We start from the raw sequence: 25048 nt of genomic DNA on the forward strand, positions 1-25048 counted from the left end.
GGTGCGTGCCGTGCCTTCTGACACATTATGGTGATACGGGAGTGAATGCCAGGTGGGGTGGGGGTTCTGATTTACGTCGCTTGTATGCTGATTCCTTTGGCGCCTGCTGTGTAGACTCTGATTAAGGAATGATTTTGAGTATCCGTTCGAGGTGAAAAGTTGAAACAGATAGCGTCTCTCATTAATTTTTGTTTCCTTGGTATTACAATGCGTGTGGACTCGTTTAAATAGGGTTTTCACGCAGCTCCGTTTATGAGATACCGGGTGATTGCTGGCGAAGTGTAGAATCTTGTCTGTGTGGCATTGTTTGCGGTAAACACTTGTGGTCAGGGTGGCGTCACTATTTCTTTTGATGTAAATGTCCAGGAAATTGATGTGTCGATTGTTTTCTTTTTCCATTGTGAACTGGATTGCAGGGAATATTGTGTTAATATGATTGAAGAATTCATTCAGCTGGTTCTTTCTTAATATGACGAATGTGTCGTCTACATAGCGTATCCAAATTTTGGGTGTAATCTGGGATAAAGCTATGTTTTCAAATCGTTGCATTACCAGTTCAGCTAGGAGTCCAGATAACGGTGATCCCATCGGCATGCCTTCTTTCTGTGTGTAATACTTGCCGTTGAAATGAAAGTGCGTTTTTTGGCAAAGTGATATATATACAAGTATATATATATACTAGGGGGCTCCGTCCCCTCCTCGCTTCGCTCGCCCACCCCTGTGTTTGGTTTACCAGATATACAATTTAAACAGATTATTTTCATGGGAATTGTTACATATGCATTATTTTCACTTTTACTTTAAAAACATTTGTAAAAACAATACTTGTCCTTTATTTCCGGCCCCGTGCCTGGTTACATCTCTTTCTCGCAAGACGTATAATACTGATCGCGTTGTGAAGCGGGTGGGGGGGGAGGGGGGTTATGTGGCTGAAAGCATGCTAAAGATATGCTGTCGGATCATCTGCTGTCTTTCTGCTGCTGGCGAGCTGCCTGTTCTGCTTTTTGCATGTCATTGTTCTAAGAGCTGGGAGCACATGATGCGTGTCTGCCAAAAGCAATCCAACAACTGCTAGGTTAGATGTCTGTGGACTTGTTTTAAATGATGGCTCACTACCTTGTCTCGCGTGACATTGTAAAAACAATAATTGTCCTTTATTTCTGGCCCCGGGCATGGTTAAATCTCTTTCTTGCAGGATGTATAACGCTGCTTGCGTTGTGCTGCCCGTCGATCATTTTAAAGCCTGTACAGCCACTGTCCTTTATGCCAGTTCATGTCTCTGCTGCTTGCGTTGTGATTGCTTCTCCATGATCATAAATATACACCTGACTGAATTGTGTTTTCTTTGAAATTAAACTTGTCATTGCTTTAACTGTTGTGGGACCACAGATTCTCATAGCGTATGTTCCATTATTGTGTAAATCTACGTTTTGTGCATTGAATGATGCAAAGGCGAAAAGACATTGTTTTCTGCTCTTTGCCTTTTATTTCTGACCTTGCTTTGTCCTGCTATTTTTTCAATTACACCTGGTCCTGATGATTAATTTCCTTTAGTTTGCGCTAATACGATCTTTTAGTCGTCGACATTTAATTTATAACATATTGTCCTTTATACGCTTTATATGCACTGAGACCCTTGGATCTGTGTGTGCTATATGCCTTTACACTACTGATTTTTTTGCTGGCCATGCTCTGATATTGCTTGTAAGTAGGGCGTGTCTTGCAAGAATCTCATGTTCTATATCCCTGCGAGACGCTCCGTGGCCATTCTCTTTCATCTCGCAGGTCTTTTATTTGTCTTCCGTGATCTTAACGTGAAGATCACATATCGTCTCCTAGTCATTCCCTCCCACAGGATTTTTTTATATAATAGATTATATATATATATATATATATATATATATATATATATATATATATATATATATATATAATGTGTATATATATATATATATATATATGAAATGTATATATATATATATCTGTACAGTATATAAAATCATTCATTTTCAGAGCCCAGTTAAACCAAGAACTTACTCATAAAGTACTGGAGCTTATACCTGAAGAACTGAGCGCAAGGTTACAACCAACCCTAAACATATCGAGACATGCGTATGTGCACACCGATATAGTCAAATTGAAGGGAATTTTAGATCACCAATCAGCCTCACCCTCATGTTTTGGAATGTCGGATAAAATCCATACAAGTGTTTGTGGAATGTTCTATAAGCTACACAGATGGTGACTCCATTAAGACATAAGACTGAATCTGTGAAACAGCACTCTTAAGTTGTAAGTTAAGATTGTGCCACCTTTATATTATAAATGGTGCTGTAAAAACTTAAAATACTAATAGAAGAATATTTCAACATGAGTATATTAAAAGCATTTTAAAAAGGGAGATAAAGAAAAGAATGTACCACAAGGGACAGGACATGGACATCTGGAAGGAGACAATACTGCAGTGTACAACAGATTACATAAGAAGTAAATCTCTTAAGAAGTGTGGTCATTACAGAAATGCTGGCCAAAACTCCTAGCCCAGGTGACTGCCCAGACTCTCCTAGAATAATGTGCAGTATACAAAGATGCAGGCTAAAGTCAATGATGTTACGAAAATAAAAACAAAGGATCAAAATAACTAACTCTTAAGTGTCATTTATCTCACACTAAGAAAAAAAAATACAAAAACCTGATAATAGGTTTTCGTAATTATTACCTAGACAATATTAACTGCATCACCAGTAGTTAATCAAGAGTATGCTTTACTAACAAAATTAGCGTTTATGCTGGATTTGATTTTTAAGACCACTGAAGTATAACTGATAGAGACAAGTACATTATTACAAAGGTTGATGGACTAGGTCTTTTTATAAAATATTGAGAAAAATAATTTAATTGGACCAAAAATTCAGAACTCCTCTGCTTCATGGACAGTCCTAAGGCTAAGAAAATGCCAGTGAATTTTAAAATTAGGTATGAGGTATTTCTTTAAATGAAAGATATTACACTGAATAAAGTCTATGATGAACAATTAATTAGTTTGAAGTAAGAATCTGTGTTGTAGATTTTAATGGCTCTGTCTATCTCATGGTCTTGAGATGAAATTCTTAGCAAGTATATTGCTTGGAAATAAAGTTCAAGTTTAAGTTGAGTGAAAGTGTATGTAAATAACCAGTGGACATACTAGCCTAATCAGATTTGTTTCAGTATAAACTGGAGATGAAAAACAGTTCATTTCTTTGTTGTTGCAGGTAGTCCATCTCGTCACAGCATTTCCGAATGGAGGATGCAAAGCATTGCAAGAGACTCAGATGACAGTTCTGATGAAGAGTTCTTCGATGCACATGGTAAATTTGAATTTGTTTTCCAAACAGATAGATGGCATATATTTATTTTTTAAATAAAATGAGGAGTAATAAAAAAATATGTACCTGACAACCAAGTTTTATTTTCAATATACCCTCTGTGAACACTAATACATTTGTTAAAACATTCACAAAGCAACTGAATTTCACACAAAGTATTTTGCCTTGCTTGTACAACCAATATTATGTAGCTGATTTGACATCTTCACCATTAGCATACCACATCCCTTGGAGGTAAAAAGTACAACACAACTTTTGTACATTTTATGTTTTAATTCTAGTTATGTTAAAAATAGAATATAATATCACAATGCTCAGAACAATGACTTACTTGGAAATCTTTAACATTTAGAGCTTAGCTAAAAGTGAGGGGGGTAAATAAGTCTCTCTTTTGATTAAATATACCAAAGACTGTAGCCAGTAAAGCAAGGTTATTTGGACCTGGTGAAATCTAGTTAAAGGCTGATAAAATGTTTCTTTCTACTTCACTTGTACAGTTTTCAAGTTGTTGGTAAGTGCAGATAACAAAATGTATTTTTGCACTGTTTATCCAGTGCAATCCTTGATTATTATTATATGGCTTTCTTCTTGGACTTCACACAAATTTCAGGATGTATGGTGAAATAAATACATTAGTAATCAAAAGCAGTATAGGAAACTTAAAACTGTTTAAGAAGAATACTGATTGGCTGGCTCCATTCTAACTTAAACTATAATGGCACTGGAGAAAAAAAGACTTAAGGATTTGTCTTCACATCAGCATTTGACTACTGTCTTTTCAGATTCCAAAGATGTTCCTTATAGTATAGTTGTCTCCTTTCTTGACTTATTTTGTATCAGAATGTAAAAAACACATAATCATATTCCTTTTTACTCAGTACAAGGGCTTACATTTTTAATTTTTATACGTTAAAATTGAAGTTCTTGTACTATCTAGTAGCTGAGATCAGCATTAGTGTAATAAGTCAAACAGTCTCTAGAATGTAATGATTATAAAGGACAAAAACATAGTTAAAAGAATAACTGTTAGTAAATCTTAGTGTAAAGAAATATAATTAGTTAATAAGCTGTATACATAACATTTTAAACCACTACTAATGAGGCTTTCTGTTTTTTTGTTTCTTCGAGTCTAAAATTTTTAAATTTGGGTTCTGTTCTCTATTTTTATTATGTTAAATAATTAATAAAGTAAGATTATTGATTTCATTTGTAAAAGTTGACACATACCTTCACATATTTGTTTTTGGTTTTCTTAGAGGATTTCTCAGATAATGAAGAGATATTTCCTCAAGAAATTACAAAGTGGAATTCGAATGATCTCATGGACAAAATTGAGGGAACAGAACAGGACGATGTTCCAGGTAAATTATTTTACTATTCTTTTTAAAAAATTTTCTTTTAGAAAATTTCTCACTTTGCCTGATTTTAGAATATGACGTCAAGATCTTGGTACAATATGGAATTTGGGCACCTCAACCTCAGTATTATGTAGAGTAAAACAGTTACCTGGTATACATTTCTGATTGCTTTTTATATGCTGTTATAAATTATTAAGACATTTTTATAGTTGTTTCTCCTGAATATTAGTGAAAACAGTTAACAATGTCTAAAAGACCTTTTTTTTTCTCATTTTCAGGTGATCTCTATCATGACACAGCTGCTGACTATCCTGTAACTTCCAGTGTGGAAACCCTAAGCATTATTGAGGTATAAATATGAATGAAATAATGGTGATCCATGTGTATACAGTATATAGAATATGATGTCCTTTCATTAAATAATAAAATGTAAAAGTGACATTCATAATAATTTTACAAACCTTTTCATAGATTTTTTGAAATATTTAGCTTTATAAGTTACATCATGACAAAAGTATTGTACTTGTTAAATGCTATCTGTATTCTTTGTTTTAAACTTGGTTTGTGATTTCTCTCCTCTGGACATGGGGAAAAGCCATGTTGTAAAGGGTAGCTCACCTTAAAATTAATCCAAATCACAGATAATAAGCAGTGTTTACTTACCATGAAATCTTTTGAGATGGGTCAATATCTTATTCACTCTTTTCATTTCTTAGAACTAGGAGATTGTTTGGCCATAAACTCCTCACTCTACCATATAGCACTCTTGTCCCATCAGAGGTGGGAAAGTCTTTGACATATTTCACAAGCTGCTTCTCATGCCTCCCCCATTAAAAATCATACTAATGCCTCTGTAGATATAGAATATATTTGTTTAATGTAACATTTATAAAATTGCCCAGTATACCCTCTAAAATATTAGTATAATAAGACTTGAGTCATTTTTTTAAGATATTTGTCATTTCATTACTTTGCGTTCACATTATACATTCACTGTTATGTTTCATCTTTTCAGAACTCTGAATTTCCCCACGGGATTAATAAGGTTTATGTTATTTAATCTAATTTGATGTCAACACTGCACTCTGATCTTTTTGTCTACATGCCTCATTCACAAGTAACTTAGGTAGATTTTTTTAAAGGAAGTATTTCTTCACCCTACTTGATAGTGGAATATTTTTCTTTTTTCTTCAAAGATTCTGTTTTGAGTAGAAAGTATTTTATAATTAAAAAAAATACAACATGAAAACTATCATCTCGGTGAAATGTTTATCTGTGGGAGAGACAAGTGCCATTTATTAATTTATTTTAGTCCATGGTACTTAAAAATATTTTTTTCTTATCCACAGAAATATAACTTGTTAGTTTTATGTGTGCTTTATTTTTCTCTTCATTTGTGCTAATATCTAGACGCAAAGGGCTCTTAACAGCCCAAAATGTAGAGCAGCAACATCTGATTCAGTGATGAGGGTTTCAGAAGTGAGTAAATGGCTTTGATTTGCCCATAACATAGCAAGTATGATTGTTTCTAGTAGTAGCGAAAATAACATAGCCTTGTAATACTGTAATATGAAAAAAATAGTGATTTTAATAACCCACCTAATAACTGAATGAAGCAGACTTTGTGTACTCTTAGTTTGAATTAGATATTAGTATATAGTATATCATGATTAGTTTTACTGCTGTGCTTCATAAACATATTAACGTTTGTTAATGTGTAACATTATTTTATTGCATAAAAAATGTGTTTTCTGTGTATAGTTGTAGCTCTTTTGTTATTGCATAGAATTTAAGTTGTGTTGTTATACCTTTGATGTGATTTTTGTAAATGTTCTCAAAATTGACATTTAAAACATTTTTTTCTTTTTATCTGTTTAAATCACCTAGACATTGGCTTAGTTAGTTTTTGAACGCAGATCTTTGCAGTTGTTAGGCGGCAGTACTGTGAAATAGACTAATGTGTTTGCATTACTGTGTCAAAAGTATTTCATAAATTGTCTGAGTGTTTTGCTTCTGCTGTGAGATCATATCTTCAGTTATTTTATTACTTTTGACTCTTGACCTTGTTTGGAGATTTGCTGCAAGCTATAGTTACTTTCAGCCTTATGCTTGTCCAGTTTACTGCTGTGTAATTCTAACAGTCTGAATTAGAATCACGGTTAATACAGCCTTCTAATTCAGTGAGCTGTGGAGTTGCTGTCATTTGATGAGACATTATTTAAAACTTTGAACTCCTCTTGTGCTGACATGTCCTGTAGTTTAGTGTTTAGACTAAGCTAGGTACTGCCCTTGTGCTGGTAGATGTCTGCGCAGCATTTAATACTTTTTCTTATATACCACATTCTGCAGACTGCTTGACATGGACTGCATTACTAATACCGACTTCCTGTGATTGTGCACTTCTCCTGTTCAACTGAAAGCAGTGATACCTGATAATAAGCATAAAGATTATGCATGACCTTGTTTACCGGTTAAAATCTTCTTATGGTATTTTTGTTGTCCATTCATTCTGCTTATCCTCCATGGATATTCAAGATTGCAGCCCTTATGTTAGGTCCTTAGATTACGTTTTACTAAACAAACAAAAAAAAACCTTAGCTTTCCAAACTTGTGTTTTTACTTCCTTAGAGTTTCTTCATTACTCTATCCAATTATGTACTTATTTGTTTTGGTGGTTTCTGTTAAATATTTTATTCTTTTTAATAATACTCATGATATGTTTGTAATGATTTTCTTTGTAATGTGTCTTTGAGTATTTTGAAAGATACAAGCAAAAGTGTATTATTAATATATGACATCTGGGTGACCACACAGGTCCATATGATTTATAATTGCTCCCTTCCTTATGTATAGCATTTGTTAAATGGCTAATATAGAATATATTTTTCATGAATTCACAGAAAAACATGATGATTTCAAGACTATGTACTGTTGCTATTAGAGATGCTATTGCAACATTCCAGATCATCTTCAGAATTAGTAGCAGATGTTTTGTGCTCAAAGGTATTTAGTTGTACATCTTGACCTTTTCAGTGAATTTTGCTTCATATGGAAAACTGAAAATTCTTTTATTGCTACATTTTATACAGTATATAGAGTTGAAAGAAATTACTACAGCTAACAGAGACTTAAAATTGTCCCACTCGCTGCTTTTTATCAGTTAAAGGAAGGAGCATGGACTGAAAGGGCTTATTTGTTCTTTGTGACATGCTTTAAACAATGGCTGGAACGCCTAAATAGAATCATGCCTGACTGATATACTCTGTCCATTACAATTTCTGTATAATTATTACACTATTACACTTTGCATACAAATAGGGATAAACCACTATGTTTTAGTGGGAAAGCAGAAACATTGAAAGCTTCAGTTAGCAGAGGTCATCCAGCTTGAGAAAAAAAAATCACAAGTATATAACAAGAATAAATAGTATACCTTCAGTTTATTTTTATCTTAAAATCAATCTCTTTATTATATAAAAAATCTTGGGATGAGACAAGACATTTTCAGAGAGATAATTTCAAGTCCCGCGAAATGAGACTTTGTGCCAAGAGATGAATTGAAAACCTAACAGGTTCAAGCGGGGGCGGAAATAAAAGACAAACAGCAGAAGAAGAAAAGACAAAGATTAGAAGACAAAGTAGAACGTCATAAAGAGGTTCAAAAACGTTGGCACGATACACATGGCAGAGCAGGTTAGAGATTATGAAAGTCTCAAAAAACTGATACTAAACATTGCATTAGTGCTAACAAACGGAACTTATTACTCTGTGAAATAATGGAACAGCGAAAAGAGATCGAATATATTGTTCGGATTTAAACTTTTAAATTGGAGAGTTGTAGATTGTCTAATCCGTGTTGTCATCAAGGAAAAGTAGTGTTTCTTCCCAATGAAGAGGCGTATCCACAAGAAATAAAAGATTTGTTATTTGGTGAAATTTCCGAATCTACAATAATCTGTTCGTGTTTGCATCATTCAATGCTCAGAACGTAGATTTACACAATTTAGGACCATACGCTATGAGAATCTGTGGTCCCACAACAATTAAAGCTACAAGTTTAATTTCAAAGAAACCACAATTCGGGTCAGGTTTATATTTATAATCATGGAGAAGCGATGCAACATAGAATCGAAAGAGTTAAATGATTGGACGCATTAGAAATTTTACAGCCAATAATGGATACAAATCCATATGTCCAAAAGTATCGCACTTCACATGAAATTTATCTGAAAAACATGGACAAAGAAGTTTTCTTGGATTTCTATTTGAATCTGAAAGATCACGCTCGCATATATAATAAACCAACATGTGACGAATTGTCAGTGATAATAGTTTTGAAAAATGGAGATATCAAAGACAGAGCTGATATTCATGTTTATCCCAAAGCACAGCAAGATTCGTCACAATCAGCAGATCCGGGAAATGCCTAGCGCATAGGGCCTACACGGGGGTTGGTGAGCAAAGCAAGCAGGGGGCAGAGCTCCCTAGTTATCAAAATTATTTGCAAGTATAGTTAAAAATACTGTATAAAACAACTTACAGTAATACCAAAAGCAGTATGTACCCGAAATTGTTTCTGTATGTACAGCGAGTTGTTTTGTGAACTAGATTTGCTACTAAAATTGGCCGTGAATTAATTTTATTCCAAAAATCTGTCTGATTGTTTATACCAATGATTTCTTTCCACCTTGAAGTCCCATTCTAAACAGGGGAAGGATGGCTTGATGAAAATAGTAATAATGTGTTGTGTTACATTTGGACATAAAGAGGTACTGAATGCTGTAAAAGCTAGCCCGGCCACAGCAAAATTGAAGGAGCAAATAGTGAAATGGTAAGCTAGTTTGGAACTGACAAGCCTAATGATAGTCGTAGGAAAGACCAAGATGGTGATTGGGAATGACTGGTGTGTGTGAAGTAAAAGTGTTGGAAGAAACTTAATCCAGTGCACAGTTTGTCAGAAGTGGGTACATAAAAGTTGTAGTGGTGTGAAGGGTGGTCAACAGGAGGCAAGTGAGACTTCTGTTTAAAGTTTGTAGAAAGTGAGTGAGGAAGTTGTAGAATGCTGATGTAGTAAATTAAATTTTAAATATTGGCAATGGAGCTGTTTTTGAGAAAGTAGGAAAGTTCTGATGCTTAGGTGACATGTTGGAATAAATTCTGGGAACTGTAATCTGCTTCATTATAACTTTTGCAGGAGCTATTGTGATATTGAAGGGCACGGTTTATAAAAACTGTATGAAGTGTAGTATGCTCTGTGGAAGTGAAATATGGCAGATGAAAGCATAGCTTGAAGCAAAGCTGGACAGAACAATAATGAGAGTGATCAGATTGATGTGTGGAGTATCACAAAATAAGAAGACATTCAAGTGTCACGCAATAAGGAGGAAGGTTTGGTGTAGAGAACATAGATGTTGCAGTGAGGAGAAAAAGACTAAGGCATTTTGGACATGTTTAACAAAAGTAATGAGGTACACCAAGATGCTGGTGGAGCAGGAGAGAGGTCCAGTGGGAGGCCGAAGAAGATGTGGTTGTAGGTGGTATTGGATGATATGAAAACAAAAGTTCTTCCCCCCAAAGGATGATGCTAACCTGGGTAATCCTGAAAAATGACTGTTAAACTGGTGATGATGATAACCTAACAGCAGTTTTCAATTGTAGTGGATCACTATTAAGTGTGTATTTTTAAGATGCCATTACACACATAACACTTGTTACTTTATTTGGGATAAAATAATTTTTCCAGGAAAATTACAAAAATGATAAAAAAAATTGGCATTTTTACATAGTAATATAATGTAAAAATACTATTTACAATGTAATATATATGTAATATATAGGCTATATAATATACTTACATAGATTTTTTTTATTTCTTTCCCATAATAGGACAGTTCATCTTCTCAGCTACAGCCTTGCAAGATACATGTACTTATCTTGGTCTTGCATGGAGGGAATATTCTGGACACAGGTAGTGGTGACCAGAACAGCAAGCAAGGGGACATGAATACGATAACATCTGCCTTTGATACTGTTATGCAGGTGCACTATCCTGCAGCACTTAACCGCATTGCAATCCGTTTGGTACCCTGTCCTGCCATCTGCTCAGAAGTTTTTTCCCTTGTGTCCAAGTGAGTCACTATTCTATTCAAACACAGTCATTTTATAAATAGATATCATTTAAGTCACATCCTGAACACCAAAAATATTAAGGTTCATTAATAATTAGGATGTAAGTCAAGTGTAATTCAGGACTGAAGATGAGTTTACTGTAGTGAAATTGTTTTTTTTTTGTATTTGCATTACAAATTAAATGAAAGAAATCAAAAAATTTTACTTGTATGTATGTCTCAGATGTGGTTTACTAATCAGTTTCCCTCTGACTCCAATTGCAAAGTCAGGCTTTTATTTAGAGATATTTTTGACACTGTATTTATTAGAAAAAAAAATCATAAGATACATTCAAAATGAATATTGACACATTTTTTTTTAGAAATCATGCTGTTGTTCCCTGAGCTGTGGATTTGTCATTTGTTGTAGTCTTCATGTTAAATTCATTTGTTTTCTCTTCAGTTTGAGTCCCTACAGTTATGATGAAGGTTGTCTATCCAACAGCCAAGATCATATACCTCTAGCTGCTCTCCCCTTGTTGGCGACCTCATCACCTCAATACCAGGAGGCAATCGCAACTGTTATCCTCCGAGCCAACCAAGTTTACAGTGATTTTATTAAGTCACTAAGAGGTGCTTCATTTAATGGCCAGGTAAGTGAGAAGGACATTTGTCTGCTCCATTAAGATGTGTTTGTATTGCCATTTGTTGTAAAAAAGCAAAGTTGTCTGTTTTGAATTTTAATTTAGACAGCTGTGGTTAAAAATATCTGGATTATAACTCTTAAACCCTGTCACCATGTAATGTTCTAGATCATTAAGAAGTATGTTATCAGTCCTAAAATTTTAAACTAATCTTGCCTACTAAAATTAAAAGAATATTAAATAGGTTGGAGAAAATAAAGTGAATCTAGGTATACGTTAGTTATAAATATTAAGTTTTCCATATAAATTTAGTAATTTTAAAAAAGAAAATTGGAAAACAGTTTATCAACTGGCATATCAGCAGTCAAATTTTTGTCCTCTGTTGTCCCACTAAACAACAAAAGAAAAAAGTATAAATTGAAACCCCTACATTGGAGTGAATTGTTATAAAATATTCCCAGATGCTAAACCCAATCCTGTTTCATCTTCATTTAAGTCCTAATACTTTTTTCTATCAAAGGCTAAATATGAAACTGTATATTCATCTAGCATGAAAAGTTCTATTAAGCAAGTGTTTGAAGTCAAACATTCTATTCAAAAAATGTCATTCAAGTCTAAGTTTAAAGGCACCTTTAATGTACTTTAAATTAGTGGTTTTAAAGCCATGAAAGAACAACCACAAAAATGACAGTTATTTCCCATTCTGTTTAATGAGAAAGGAAACTAGCTTTTGTTTGCTACGATGAATGCCTAACGGTTTTAGTATAAAACAATAGCAAATCAGGGATTTAATGTTCATGAGTGAAACAGAACAGGATCACGAGCAAAATAATACTTTCTGGAAAAGTTTTTAAAATCTGGTTTTAGTACACCTATTAACCAAAAAGCAGAGCAATGCATTAAAAAAATCTGTCAGTTTTATAAACGACAATACAAACTGAAAATGATAAAAATGCTGATCAAGGAAGTGATTAGCAAAACACAAAATACAGGGGTATTACGCCATATAGAAATATTAGGTGATCAGTTATGAGTTCAGTAATTTTGAGGGAAACCAGCATAACTGACCACCATCCAACGCTGATTTTGATTGACAGCTAATCAAAAAGTACCCATCAACTAGTATACAGTAAGAAATGTTTTGTCATTTATTTCCCTAAAATATATCTTGGAATGCAGCCTACTTTGATACGATGTCTTGGATGCATTTGCAAATTCCACAGTTTCTTAAATAATTTCACAAATAAAGTATTTTAATTTAGCACCAACAAAACACAATATTATGTAAATATAAATGGCATATTTGCAGTCTGTGAAAAGTGAAAACATTTTGCTTATACAGTGTTGTTTATTTATTCATGTGTTTTTCTGCTCTTCACTCAAATGCGAACTGTTGTGCTCCATATGCAGTAGAAGTTATCTTCAAGTTAATATGCATGAAAACACAGTTGCAGCATTTTTGTAAAATATCCCTCTCATTGGTTTTTGGTTTTGCAGGTCTGTTTAATTGGTGACTGTGTTGGTGGAATTTTGGGATTTGATGCCTTATGCTACAGCAGTCACCCAGTTTCTGAAAGCCAAAACAGTAGCAGGAGAGGCAGTGTTGCAAGTACTCAGGTAAGTGCATGCCAGCTTGAGCAATTTAGTGTAGTTTATTATTTTTTTTTTATCTTACTTGTCAGTGCTAGAACTTTTATATTGCTTATTACCATACATTATATAATGAATTTTTTTCATAGACTTTCTTCATGATATTAACCATAAGTGTGTACAAGCAGTAGTAGGACGAAAAGTAATACAATTTTTTTTTTTTTTTGCATTTTATTTATTGTGTGCATTATTAGATTTAAATTCTAGCCACACCAATTTGAATTCATTCTGCGTATTTGACGTTTTGTTTGCATGGTTACAGGAGGTCATAATATTGTTTACTATTGCACCAAGCAACTCCTAATCACATGATCTACAGTGTGTTGCAGTGCACTTGGTGTAGTTCCAAACACCTGTAAAACGTGGTATTAAGATGTTAATGGTATCCAATTATTAGGGTAAAATAAAAACAACTCATGCTTCTTTCATTTATTTTGAAACTTTGATTTTTTTGCCTATTGAAACTATTGTTTTATTTTTTGGCCACAATTTTTGCCTTTCATTGTGGACATGATGTTTTTTCTGGTTTTTTTTTCAGTTTTGTCCATAGATTTATTTTTTGACTTATTATTTGCCTTTTCCTGTGATCCCCTGTCCTTTTAAGAACAAGTCCGTATTTGCTGTCTTTGCTGTGAAATAAGTGGTGGAGTAAGAAACAACATCACGGTAAAGAATTAAGGGTCATTAAAATATTGTTGTACTGTCAAGGGGGAGAAAAGTGGGAGGCCACAAGGGTGGAGAATGACCGGTCACAAGATGAAATGTAAGTCAGTAACATTACAACTCAAAACCCATCCATTATTCCTGTCCTTCTTCAAAATCAGAACATTAGGCAAAGCTGTACTTAGTAACACAGTCACTGTCTTGATTGCCAGAAAACCTGCATTATACAGTACTTCTCACAAAGTTTCCATATTTTGTTGAAGTTATGTAATGCACCAAGTCACTGCATCATGATAACAGTTCACCAAAATGCTGGTGCTCGTGGAAAAACAAAATAGTGTTGTAGAATAAATCAAAATTGTAGAATAATAAAATTAACAAGAATAAAACAAAATTATTATAAGAAAACAAAGATGCACAAGGATTCGCTGTAATATAAAACCTATGAAAAAATAAGTGACATCAGAGAAAATGGTATATATCTCTAAATAAAATTGTACAACCCCAGAATCATAACAGTGTTAAAATGAGAAAGAGGTACAGTAAATTAACAATTTTCTTTATTGTGAATGAGAGAAAACCATTTTCATTGTTTTTTTTTTAAATTATTCTAGATGAATTTAGAAATGATTAGATTAGGAAGAACTGAGTTGAGAAGGGGTGAATGTACAGCTAATAAAATTAAAAGTGGGGAACATGTTAATAGCAAAGAGAGATAGTAGTGGAGCATCAACTACATTTAACACCATTAAAAAAATGGAATAGATGAAATTTAGTGTATATGTCAAAGGAGCAAAACTATTGAATACCTAATATTTGAACGTGTAGTAATTAAAATATTCAAATTAATATTTAAAGACGTGCAAAGGCAATTGACAGGGAAATACAGTGTTTTATCCCAGTTAATGTTGTTGTTCTGAAACAGCGGGGATGTGCATTGATTGTATGAGGACCAGGAAGTGGATGAGAGAGGCACACCTAGTAAGAACTCTTAACAGAAAAAATGTCTAGTTTAACAAATCCAAAAGGAGAAATTAGAAAGAAAAAAAATAGTCAGAAGACAAAGTGAAGTCCTTTTTAATTTTGCTTCTTTTATATATTTTGGTTTTCTTTTGATTTTTTTTACTTAGTTTTATTTTGTGTTTTTGGATTTTTTTGATGTTTTTACAGCCCTAATGCAGATTTGTTTGCTATATATTGAAATCTGAATTTGTAGCTGAAAATGTAGAACAAATTAAAGCATTACATTTGCAATATTCCTTAAGCTGTGCTGTAACACCCCATAGTGTTACAACTCTTCAGTTTGGAAAGCAGTGGTTTATTTCAATCCTGAAATGCACAGTGCATTTTTGAAACTATATTATAATGAATACTCTTTCTCTTATCCTAGGATACAGACTTGCTGTCCCCTGGAATTATTGTAAATCACAGCTGCTGTCCGAGTAATTCAAACTTAGAGACTAGCAGGCACCTTAGTCGCAGCAACATTGATATACCACGGAGTGGAATAGAGGATCCAAAGAAGCAGCTTCCACGGAAGAGAAGTGACTCCTCCACTTATGAGATAGACACCATCAAGCATCACCAGGCATTTCTTTCTAGGTAAAGAAAACACTGACATTTAATGTACATTTTTCAATATTTGTAAGCTATCTTTTAAGTGTAACATTTTGACAAAATACTAGATCCTTGGTTAATAGCTTCATCATCATTTGCTCAGAATATTTATATTTTTTACAAATTAAGTAATTTTGAAAAATTACTTTTATTTCATTCTATACAGAATTAATGTCAGGAATGGCCTACTCTCAAACTATTGGCTGCTTCCTTCTTTATTAAATATGAACATATTTTCTCCTGGAATAGTAGAGTTTGGAATAATAGATATAATTATAAGGCAAAGCAACCCTGTAAAGCTGGATCTGTTCAGAATTCAAATTTTATTGAGATGTGACTAGTTGCAAGAAAAATTCCAAACAGACAAAACATGCTAATGCAGTTCATATTTTCAGAAAAGAATATTGATTGTTTCTGCTTGGAATCTTGCCTGTTAATATTTGCATGTGTACAGCTTACATTCCAGTGTTCTGAGGCATGATCCTGCATCCCGAAGGTCTAGTAGTTCCACAATGTTGGATGGAGGTGCACTTGGCAAATTTGACTTTGAAGTGTCTGACTTCTTTCTCTTTGGCTCACCGCTGGGGCTGGTTCTTGCTTTGCGGAAAACTGTCATTCCAAATCTGGATGGTAAGACTATCATATCTTCAGACTAATACTCTTCTATCAAATTAATGCTTTTACAGCATTGTGTATGGTTAATGCTGGCAGATAACAGAATCATGGTTCTTTTAGCAGTGACATACTTGTGATGTCTTTTAATTATTTTTGACATTTTAAGTAGCTGTGCATTATAAAATCTGGACACATAAGTAAGAGAACTGGTTCTCTTTTTTTATTTTGTGAAGTTGCACAAGTTATGCCACGTGTCCCCAGGTCTTCATTTAAGAGTGGAGTGATATTACCAAAGTTATATTGTGAAAAGATTACTACTAAGAGATATTTCCAGTGCTAAATCATCAATAAATACAACACAATGATGATTTAAAAAGCCCTTAAAAACTTATTTTTTCTTCAGCTATGATACTAAAAAGCTGAAAAGTTGTTTCTGAACACTGCTCTAATAAGCCATATGAAATCTTACACACAAACATGTACATATCCCTTTACTCATGGGTGGGTCTTTTTATATTTTATCCTTAAATTCATTAGTTTTCTCATCTTCCTCTTTTTAGTTGCACAGTTGCGACCAGCCTGCCAACAAGTTTACAACCTCTTCCACCCTGCAGACCCCTCAGCCTGTCGTCTGGAGCCACTGCTTGAGAAAAAGTTCCATCTTGTGCCCCCTTTCAACGTGCCACGCTACCAGCGTTTCCCTCTTGGTGATGGCAATTCTGCACTGTTGGGTATGTCATGCTTTTGCCTTAAAAGTACAGGGTCTACAGAAGAGAAAACAAGATTGCTGCAATTTCTATTGCTTGCCTTGTAAGGCTTAACACAAAGCCACATGTCTGCAATTTATATTTAAGGGTTTCTGGTGTTAAGGAACAAGTAATTAGTACATAAAAAGTAAATTTGTTATAATTTTTAATGTGATGCTGACAAACCTTTTAAAACCACATTAAATAAAATAATTCTTTTGTAAGGAACAAAAAAGTGAACAGTGCTTAGAGTAAACTAATCACTATTAGCATAAATTTAGTTATAAAAGAACAATATTCAACTTTATTTTTTCATTAGGTGTAGTGTTGTTTTTGCAATGACAGAGAATAAGGATTGTGCATAAAAAGAACTGCATAGTACAAAGCATTAGAAGTAACATTAGTTTATCAAATGTACAATTATTGGATATTAGTTGTTACTGTGGGAAAGCATATAAACAATTAATCAAGATTGAATTTGTTATTTTTTTTACCTAAAATAAACATTACATTTCTAATAGACACCTGATTAGATACCTGATTTCCTGTCATTTGGCAACAGCGGAGGATCTCAATAAGGCATACACCTTGAGTGTGGACTGCAATCCTTACATAGCTGAAATGAGCTCAGATTTCATTGGAGCTGTTCTGAATCAACAGTATGAGGCATGCACAAGACCTTTAGTAATTGTCGCTAGGATCTCAAGGTTTTCCATTAACCTCCTATACACTAAAAAACAAACTGGCAGTAATAGGATTTTTTTTAGTGCCATGTCACTTTTTTTTGCAGTATTGGGTACCCTGAGACTAACGCTTTTGCACTTCACAAGAAATAAGCAAAACACATTCAGAGTTTGGTGGCAAAAATGGTAATTTGTATTTGGACATTTGTTCTAATGCATATTTATTGTAAAGTGAAAATATTTGTGTAAAAGCTTTTTGTTCTATGATAAACTTTTCCCTAAGGTACTTTACAGAGTCATAGTGAATAATTTACATAATTTTTTTTTAAGTGTCTAACTTGGATTTACACAGTGAGTCAGTAGCAGAAGCTGAGCTGATATTCTTGTGATTTAATATTCAGAGTCAAATCAATTTTAATTATAGCAAAGATCATAAAATGATAAATTACTATTCTGGATGAACTGGTATTTATATTAAATATATTAATGTATATATATGTGTATATATACATATATATGCATTATGACGTTGCCTTTTGCTATCATCTTTAGAATCACATGAACCTAACCATTTCTATTAATTGATTAAACATTATCAGAATAATTGGTGGTAAAGTATCATATTGCTGAACCACAGAAGTTTTTCATTTAGTAAGTAAAATAGAGAAATGCCAGAGAGATTGCTTTCCATGAAGGGAAAGTCGTAGATATTAATAAAGCACAGACAAGATACAGCAAGAATATAGCATAACTTACACATAGCGCCATCCCAAATGATTCCTGTATGGACATCAACAACAACAACAACATCATTTATTTCTAGAGCACATTTTCATACAAACAATGTAGCTCAAAGTGCTTTACATGATGAAGAAAGAGAAAAAAGACAAAATAAATAAGAGTTAAAATAAGGGAACACTAATTAACATAGAATAAAAGTAAGGTCCGATGGCCAGGGAGGACAGAAAAAAAAAACTCTAAATGGCTGGAGACATAAATAATTTGTTACACTAAGTGTTGAAAGTATAGATGCATAATCCTACAAAAGTAATGGCATTTTATAATAATATAATTTCTACAACTATGATGTATTTGTGATATACCACAGTTGAAAGATATATGTAGAATGGGGTTTAAAACTCTATTTTAATGATGTGTAGCAGTAACATTGTAATTCGTACTTGTCTGTAATGTTTTTAAAGTTTGTCTTCATTTTTATGTTTCAGTCTTATTGATGTGAAATTATGACAGTTGGCCCCTACAGTACAAACTCAAGCTTCCTCTAACTCTGCAAATAGTTGTTGAAATAACTTATGCAGTTTAGAGCACTTTATTCCTAATACAGCTACATTATATGCCCATTCAGTCCAGTGTGATTGTATATTCAAAACAATACAAAAATACTGGATTTTGTGTTTTTTTTTATTTTTGCAGACTGATACATATATTTATAAATATGCAATGTGTATAAAATAACTTCATTAACAGCACTATCTGCATAATGAATCTGCAGTACTCCATACTGTACTTAAAATCAATATGTACATACCATTTTTAATAGGCTTTTCCACAAATAGAATAAATGCAAAAAAAATCACGTAGGAACTATTTGAGCCTCTTTTACAAAATAGCACAAAAAAAGGTTACCATACATTCATCAACCTAGCATTGACTGGAACTGTATGTTGGTGAATACAAATTCAAAGCTCTAACTAAACAGCCCCTGAATTTTATAGATGTACACATGGTTTATGGAACCTTTCTTCTATAATTGAAATGCAGTAATGCTGGACTAATTTCTGCCACAATGTGCACACCTCCCTCATTTGACCAAGGTGTAGACCGTGGACTATGTCCCGAAACAAAATTATGAAACAGGGGTCCCTTTGGGGCTTTTTTTCCCCCTTTTTGCTACATTTTGGACAACAGTAAGACCTGGTGGCTCAGAACAAGTGAAACACCAGAGCAGACTGAAGTCAGAGTAGCAGACAAACGGAGCAGAGCTTAAAAATTACTTACTCATGCAACAAGGGGTGTTGCTTCTGGTGTTTTTAATATAATTCATAAATCCTGTTTTGTAGGGGCGGTGCCACCATTAAGGCAAATTATGCATTCACCTAGGATGCAGATAACAAGGTGGGGCGGGCCCAGCTGCATGGTTTAGCCACCGAACAGTTGGTTGGTGCACTAATAGGCATGGCCTAGGGCACAAAATAACCTAGCACCATCAGTGCTCTTATCCATATTACTAGCCGAGAATGGTAAACTGGATGGCATGGACGCAGGTACACGGCGATGGGACCATGAGACGTACTGCACAGGCGTGTACAGCGCACGTCTCATAAACCGCAAGCAAAGTCGTATCCACCGCGCACGAAGGAGTCACGGCCCAAAAACGAAAGAGCTCAACTGACGTGAATGAGAAATGAAGCAACAACGCGCCCATAGCTAACGACTACTGACACAGCCACACAAAAAAGAGGATTCTGCGCTGCAGCCCAGATTCAAACGGATGAGGCTATGGAAGCCCCACAGGTCCACAAAGATGGTACTGAAGGCGCGGGAAAGTACGAAAGGCAAAGGCGCCTACACAGCATAGTGAAACCCGACATAGTACGGAAGGCGCAGGCGTCACCGCCATATTGTGAGTGGCACTACTGCGGAGTGAAGGCGCAGGCGTCACCGCCATATTGTGAGTGGCACCACTGCGGAATGAAGTTAGGAATAATGTGCTGCTTGGGATTGTACAAACCGCTGAACGCTTTACACCAAATTCAAACACAATACAGCTCAACGATACAAACACGAGCCCAACTGGATAAGATCAATGAACGCAGGCGCCTACAACGCGTGTCTGAAACTGCGGAAGCACAGCAGGCACGGGTTCAAAACAAACGAGCTCGACTGACGGATATACAAACACGAGCCCACCTGGATAAAATCAATGAACGCAGGCGCCTACAACGCGCATCTGAAATGCCGCAGGCACGGCTCCAAAACGAACGAGCTCGACTAATGTATTTCAGGATACCCAATGCCAGGGGTAGGCGAGCGAAGCGAGCAGGGACGGAGCCCCCTTGTGACATAATATAGTTCATTAACAGTACATTTTATCTATTTCCATTAAAACCAAATATAAGCATTAATGATACAGCAGTAATATTTTCACAATTGCTTTTATTTGTTTTTTTTGCAACTGAGCACTATTACATGTTCAAGAAAGCAAAACTAGAAAACAAATCTTAATTTTTACTGTTTATACCATTATTTTCTTGTTTAAATATGTACATTGTCATTCATTCTCACAATAAAACACTGTATACACACAGTTAAGCCTGAGTACCAGAAATCCATTCCCTACTAGTCTCCATTTCCGATAGCTCATGTGGTTTGGAAGATCTTTAATAAAATTCCATAGACAAAACATACTTTTTCTTGTCAAAGTTTCCTCTTGTCACATGCAAAAAATGTCAAACCCACTCTATAAAAATATGAAAAAGACAGATTTTTTTTACAATAAATAAGAAACTCTTATAAATGAAACATCAGAGGAAAAAAAGCTAGATAGTATATCAAATTGCAAATGATTCACATATAAAGACAGAAGACAAGATTATATTACAGAAAATGCTATACTGTAGCAGTTTGGAGACTTTAAAACAAAAGTATTTATTTTAGTGAGAAACAAAGTGTCATTATGTATTTTGAAAACAAATAGATCACTATATCCAAAGCTTTCGCAAGTGCTTTCGTTAATACACAGTAAACTAAAAACAGAGAGCTTTGAAAAATCTCTGAATGTGTCTGATCACCCTCAACTGTTTCAGTATTTTCACATTAATTTTTAAAAAAATAGGAAGGAGAAATGTTACCACTTCCTTTATTGGCATACAGATAGAGCACCTTTAAAACTGGCTATACCATAGCAAGGTGTTTGTAATGAAATAATAATTTCCATGTTGTTTATAGAAAAAAATACACCTTTTTACTTTTTTACATTACCAAAATGTCAGTTTTACAGGTGAGGGAGTATTGTTTTGACTAAAAAATCACAAACTGTCTCATGTTTTGTACTCCCTACTGCATTCCTAATTTTGGATTCAGATTTGCCATGTTGTTTATGTTATCCTTCTGTTATCAGGTCTTTGTGGTGGTGTTGGGCACATAATTGTGTTGTGAGATTCTTAATTTTTATAGGAAATGGGAAATGAACCTCAAATGCAGTCATGGTGGCATCCACATTACATTTTTTTAATTATTTAGTTTTCATGGGATAAGCAATAAATAACACTGACATGAAAGTTCACAGAAAAATTGGTCAACATTGTATCATTTGCGAAAGTTTGTAATATTTTTTTCAATTTGGAGCACAACCATTCAACATGTAAGAAGATATACAAGTGTCATTTTCGATTTAGTAATATTGTGTATTTTTGAACAATAACTTATATCATGTTTTAGATTCTTTTGGTAAGCAGTCAATATATAGCCTATTGTATTATATTTACAGTATTTGTACATGGACTCTGTGTCAGTATAAAGAATGTGTGTGTCTAATGTAAATTATAATTTTTAGGAGAAATACTGCAAATTCTACATTTGATGTTATTCTAGCCCTTTGATTCATCTCTATTTTGCCATAGTACTCTGTATATGTTATTTTTAATTCCTTGCAGCAGTATGCTTCAGGTTACCATTTTATACATAGTTGTCTAAATTGTTTGCTCCATTATTATTGGTCAGAAACATAATTAATATATGTGCCAAAAAGTGCATATCTTGTAATAAGCATTTCAAAAGGTATTTGCCGTAGTAATAATTTTTAGCTGCCTTAATCTCAATCTGTTAAATAAATTATGTATATAACTGTGCTGATCAATTTCTTCTTTTTTTTATGCGTTACTCATTTAAATAACTTGACCTACGTTAAGTGAAGTAATGCAACAGAAAGCATATAATTACAAGTAAATTTAATCATTAAGTTTAATATTTAAATGTATTACCCAAATGCAAGTATAGCTTTATAAATTACCAATTTTTGTAGCATTGATTCACACAAATTACAAAAAGGTCAAGAAGAGAAAGAAGGGTTCGCAGGTGGATGGATAATAATAGTATTAATTTCTCTGCATAATTATAAATGCAGGCAGATGGTATAAGACCTAATTAGGACCCACAGTTTTTCTTATTAGATGATGTTAGAGATGCACTGGCCAGAATGCTGTAAGGGGTTAACTATTAAAGTCTTGTTTTATAGTTTGTGCCTATATGTCTATGTTTTTCTTTGTCCATTTCTCCTCCCTCCCCACCCTTTTCTCCCCTGCTTCTAGTCGAGACAGTCCAGAGCAATCCCATCCTCGTCATGGAGAGCAGTCACCCCTTAACTGCTCTCCGCTGTCAAGACAGCATCACGGAAACCTGTATCCCTGTCCCGGTGCTTAACTGGCAAGATGGCTCTTATAAAAGTTCAACCTCTGGGGAGTGTGTGTAGCCTTTCATTTTTTTGTATTACATTATCCTCTGTAACTTGTGTCATGGTTGTTTCTGTTTTGCAATGTTGGCATCTTCATACACACTTGTGTCCCTTCATTGTCCCTGTCACTCCATGTCTGTCTTATTTTTGGAATGCATTATCACAGACAGACTGTTGTTGTGTGACATCGAGCCATTTCAAATTAAACAAACAGAAACAATCTGGTCTTCAGTGGCTCTGGGTGCGCAGCAGTTGACAGTCTTCTGAATAGAAATGGGCACAGAATAAGGATGTGTGAATATATTGTTGTTTGAACCAAAGTATAGATACATTTTAGACTCTAGTTTAAAAGCAGATAGCATTAGCAAGGAGCTAAACAAGAAGAATTCATAGCCAGCTACTTGTATAAGTTTACAGTAAAAATTGGATTTAATTGGTTGTTATATAGATTGAATCTGAAGTATTTGCACATCCCTATCAGAAACCAACCTTCATTGCTTTATACTACCTGCCTTAGTACCCTTGTAATACTTAGTGATAAATTTGAGATGTTTGTAATATTTATCAAATCCAAGACTATGTAAAGTGTAAAAATGTATTCTGAATGTCTCATGTTATCAAACCCAGCTACTACCTACAAAAGGTAACTTAGTTGTTTATAGGAGATTCTAATATGTTTAAGGTCCAAACTGATAGCAACTTAAGTTTCTATCTTCTCATATTGTGGTACCGCCTTTTGTTAACAGCATACTTGTTTTCTGTATTGAGTACTACATTCCATTGACCTAAACAAACCACTAAACTCTATTGTATAGTCAGCATAAAAATGACGCTTTCATAACTACAGATATGTTTATGTCAACGCTTTAACACTGAAGAGTGAAATTGTATTCTTATATTTGTTTTTAGCATTATTCGTTCATTTTGTTTTACACATTTTGTTAATATGTATTTCTTTTGTAAACCTACTGATGTATTAGATTCCAATTTCTTTTTTAAATATGTTTATATTTACCTGGGATCTTTATATTTAATAGAGTCAACAAGTGTAGAAGTGAAGTATCCTAAAAAGGAGTTTAGGGTTATTTTTCCTGTTTAAAATGATTTCCACAATCTGACAGTATGCTGAAATCATTTAGATATCATAATTTGAGACTCCACCACTCCGACTATTTAATGTTTAATGTACAAATAACAGATTAAAATAAATTCCAAAATGCTTATTCCTGTTGAATAAACAGGCTCCAAAGCTTTTATAATCATTTGTTCCAAATGTGGTGTAGAATTCAAGTAATAATATTTTGATATCTAAATGTCAAAAGCCATGCATTGGTATCAGATTATTTAAATTCTTACTTCTAAAAAAATTAAATGTGAAGTCATCCATTTTCTGTACACATTTTGACCTGCCCTTGCTTAAGTAGACATGGATTCTATCCTCGTAATTATTAGATACAAAGCACTATCCAGCCATGGATAAGAAATGAGTTAGATTTAAAAAAAATAGTAAATTCAGTTTATATATGTTTTCATGCAATACACATTTGTTTACATACTACATTCAGAATAGAGTCATTATTCTTTTTTGCAAAATATGAAACTTTAATGTTAAAACATTTAAAAATTAGTATTTTCAATGTCTTGTGTAAGTGATCTTTGAGCTTTTGCAACTCTATCATGTGTTTGTTAGCAGTTTACCTTTTTGATTTGATTATTTTCGTGTAAACTTCTTAAACATACCGAATTATACTTAATATATGGCAATTAGTTATAAAGATGGTTAAAAACTATGATGTTTTTATTATTTCCATAATTATGCAATAAGGGTATATTCATAAATTTAACTAATTTTGCATGTAAATTCCAGTTTTAAAATTTGATTCACATAGCACAATAAGTAAGAGACATAGATGACTCAAAAACATTTTACACTTAGAAGTGAATTGTAATAATAAAAGATGATTTTAATTAACAGATTTAAACAATAAATAAAAAACTCTATTGTTTACATGATGATCTAATATACCACTCAGTAAACTGAAGTGAAAAACATAATAACTTAAGGTGTGCCATGAAACAAATAATTTGTTTGATTTTACTTGTTAAATATTCTAACTTAGGCGA

General features: G+C 33.7%; 1 protein-coding gene across 11 annotated transcripts in view; it reads left to right on the top strand.

Annotated features, from left to right (window-relative positions):
• Positions 1 to 25048, top strand: part of LOC114669253 (membrane-associated phosphatidylinositol transfer protein 2) — a 190235-nt gene that overhangs the window by 135000 nt on the left and 30187 nt on the right. For 4 of the 11 annotated variants that reach the window (XM_028825456.2, XM_051921568.1, XM_051921566.1 and 1 more), the window contains 11 exons: positions 3255 to 3350; positions 4625 to 4729; positions 5005 to 5075; positions 6137 to 6205; positions 10613 to 10854; positions 11297 to 11486; positions 12975 to 13094; positions 15181 to 15392; positions 15862 to 16037; positions 16583 to 16753; positions 22782 to 22934. In XM_028825456.2, the coding sequence (XP_028681289.1) occupies positions 3255 to 3350; positions 4625 to 4729; positions 5005 to 5075; positions 6137 to 6205; positions 10613 to 10854; positions 11297 to 11486; positions 12975 to 13094; positions 15181 to 15392; positions 15862 to 16037; positions 16583 to 16753; positions 22782 to 22934 (1605 nt within the window). The remainder of the gene's footprint in view (positions 1 to 3254; positions 3351 to 4624; positions 4730 to 5004; positions 5076 to 6136; positions 6206 to 10612; positions 10855 to 11296; positions 11487 to 12974; positions 13095 to 15180; positions 15393 to 15861; positions 16038 to 16582; positions 16754 to 22781; positions 22935 to 25048) is intronic. The other 7 variants (XM_028825458.2, XM_051921569.1, XM_051921571.1 and 4 more) reach the window with 3 other exon arrangements.

Source organism: Erpetoichthys calabaricus, chromosome 18 (assembly GCF_900747795.2).
Source record: "Erpetoichthys calabaricus chromosome 18, fErpCal1.3, whole genome shotgun sequence".
Taxonomy (NCBI): domain Eukaryota; kingdom Metazoa; phylum Chordata; class Cladistia; order Polypteriformes; family Polypteridae; genus Erpetoichthys; species Erpetoichthys calabaricus.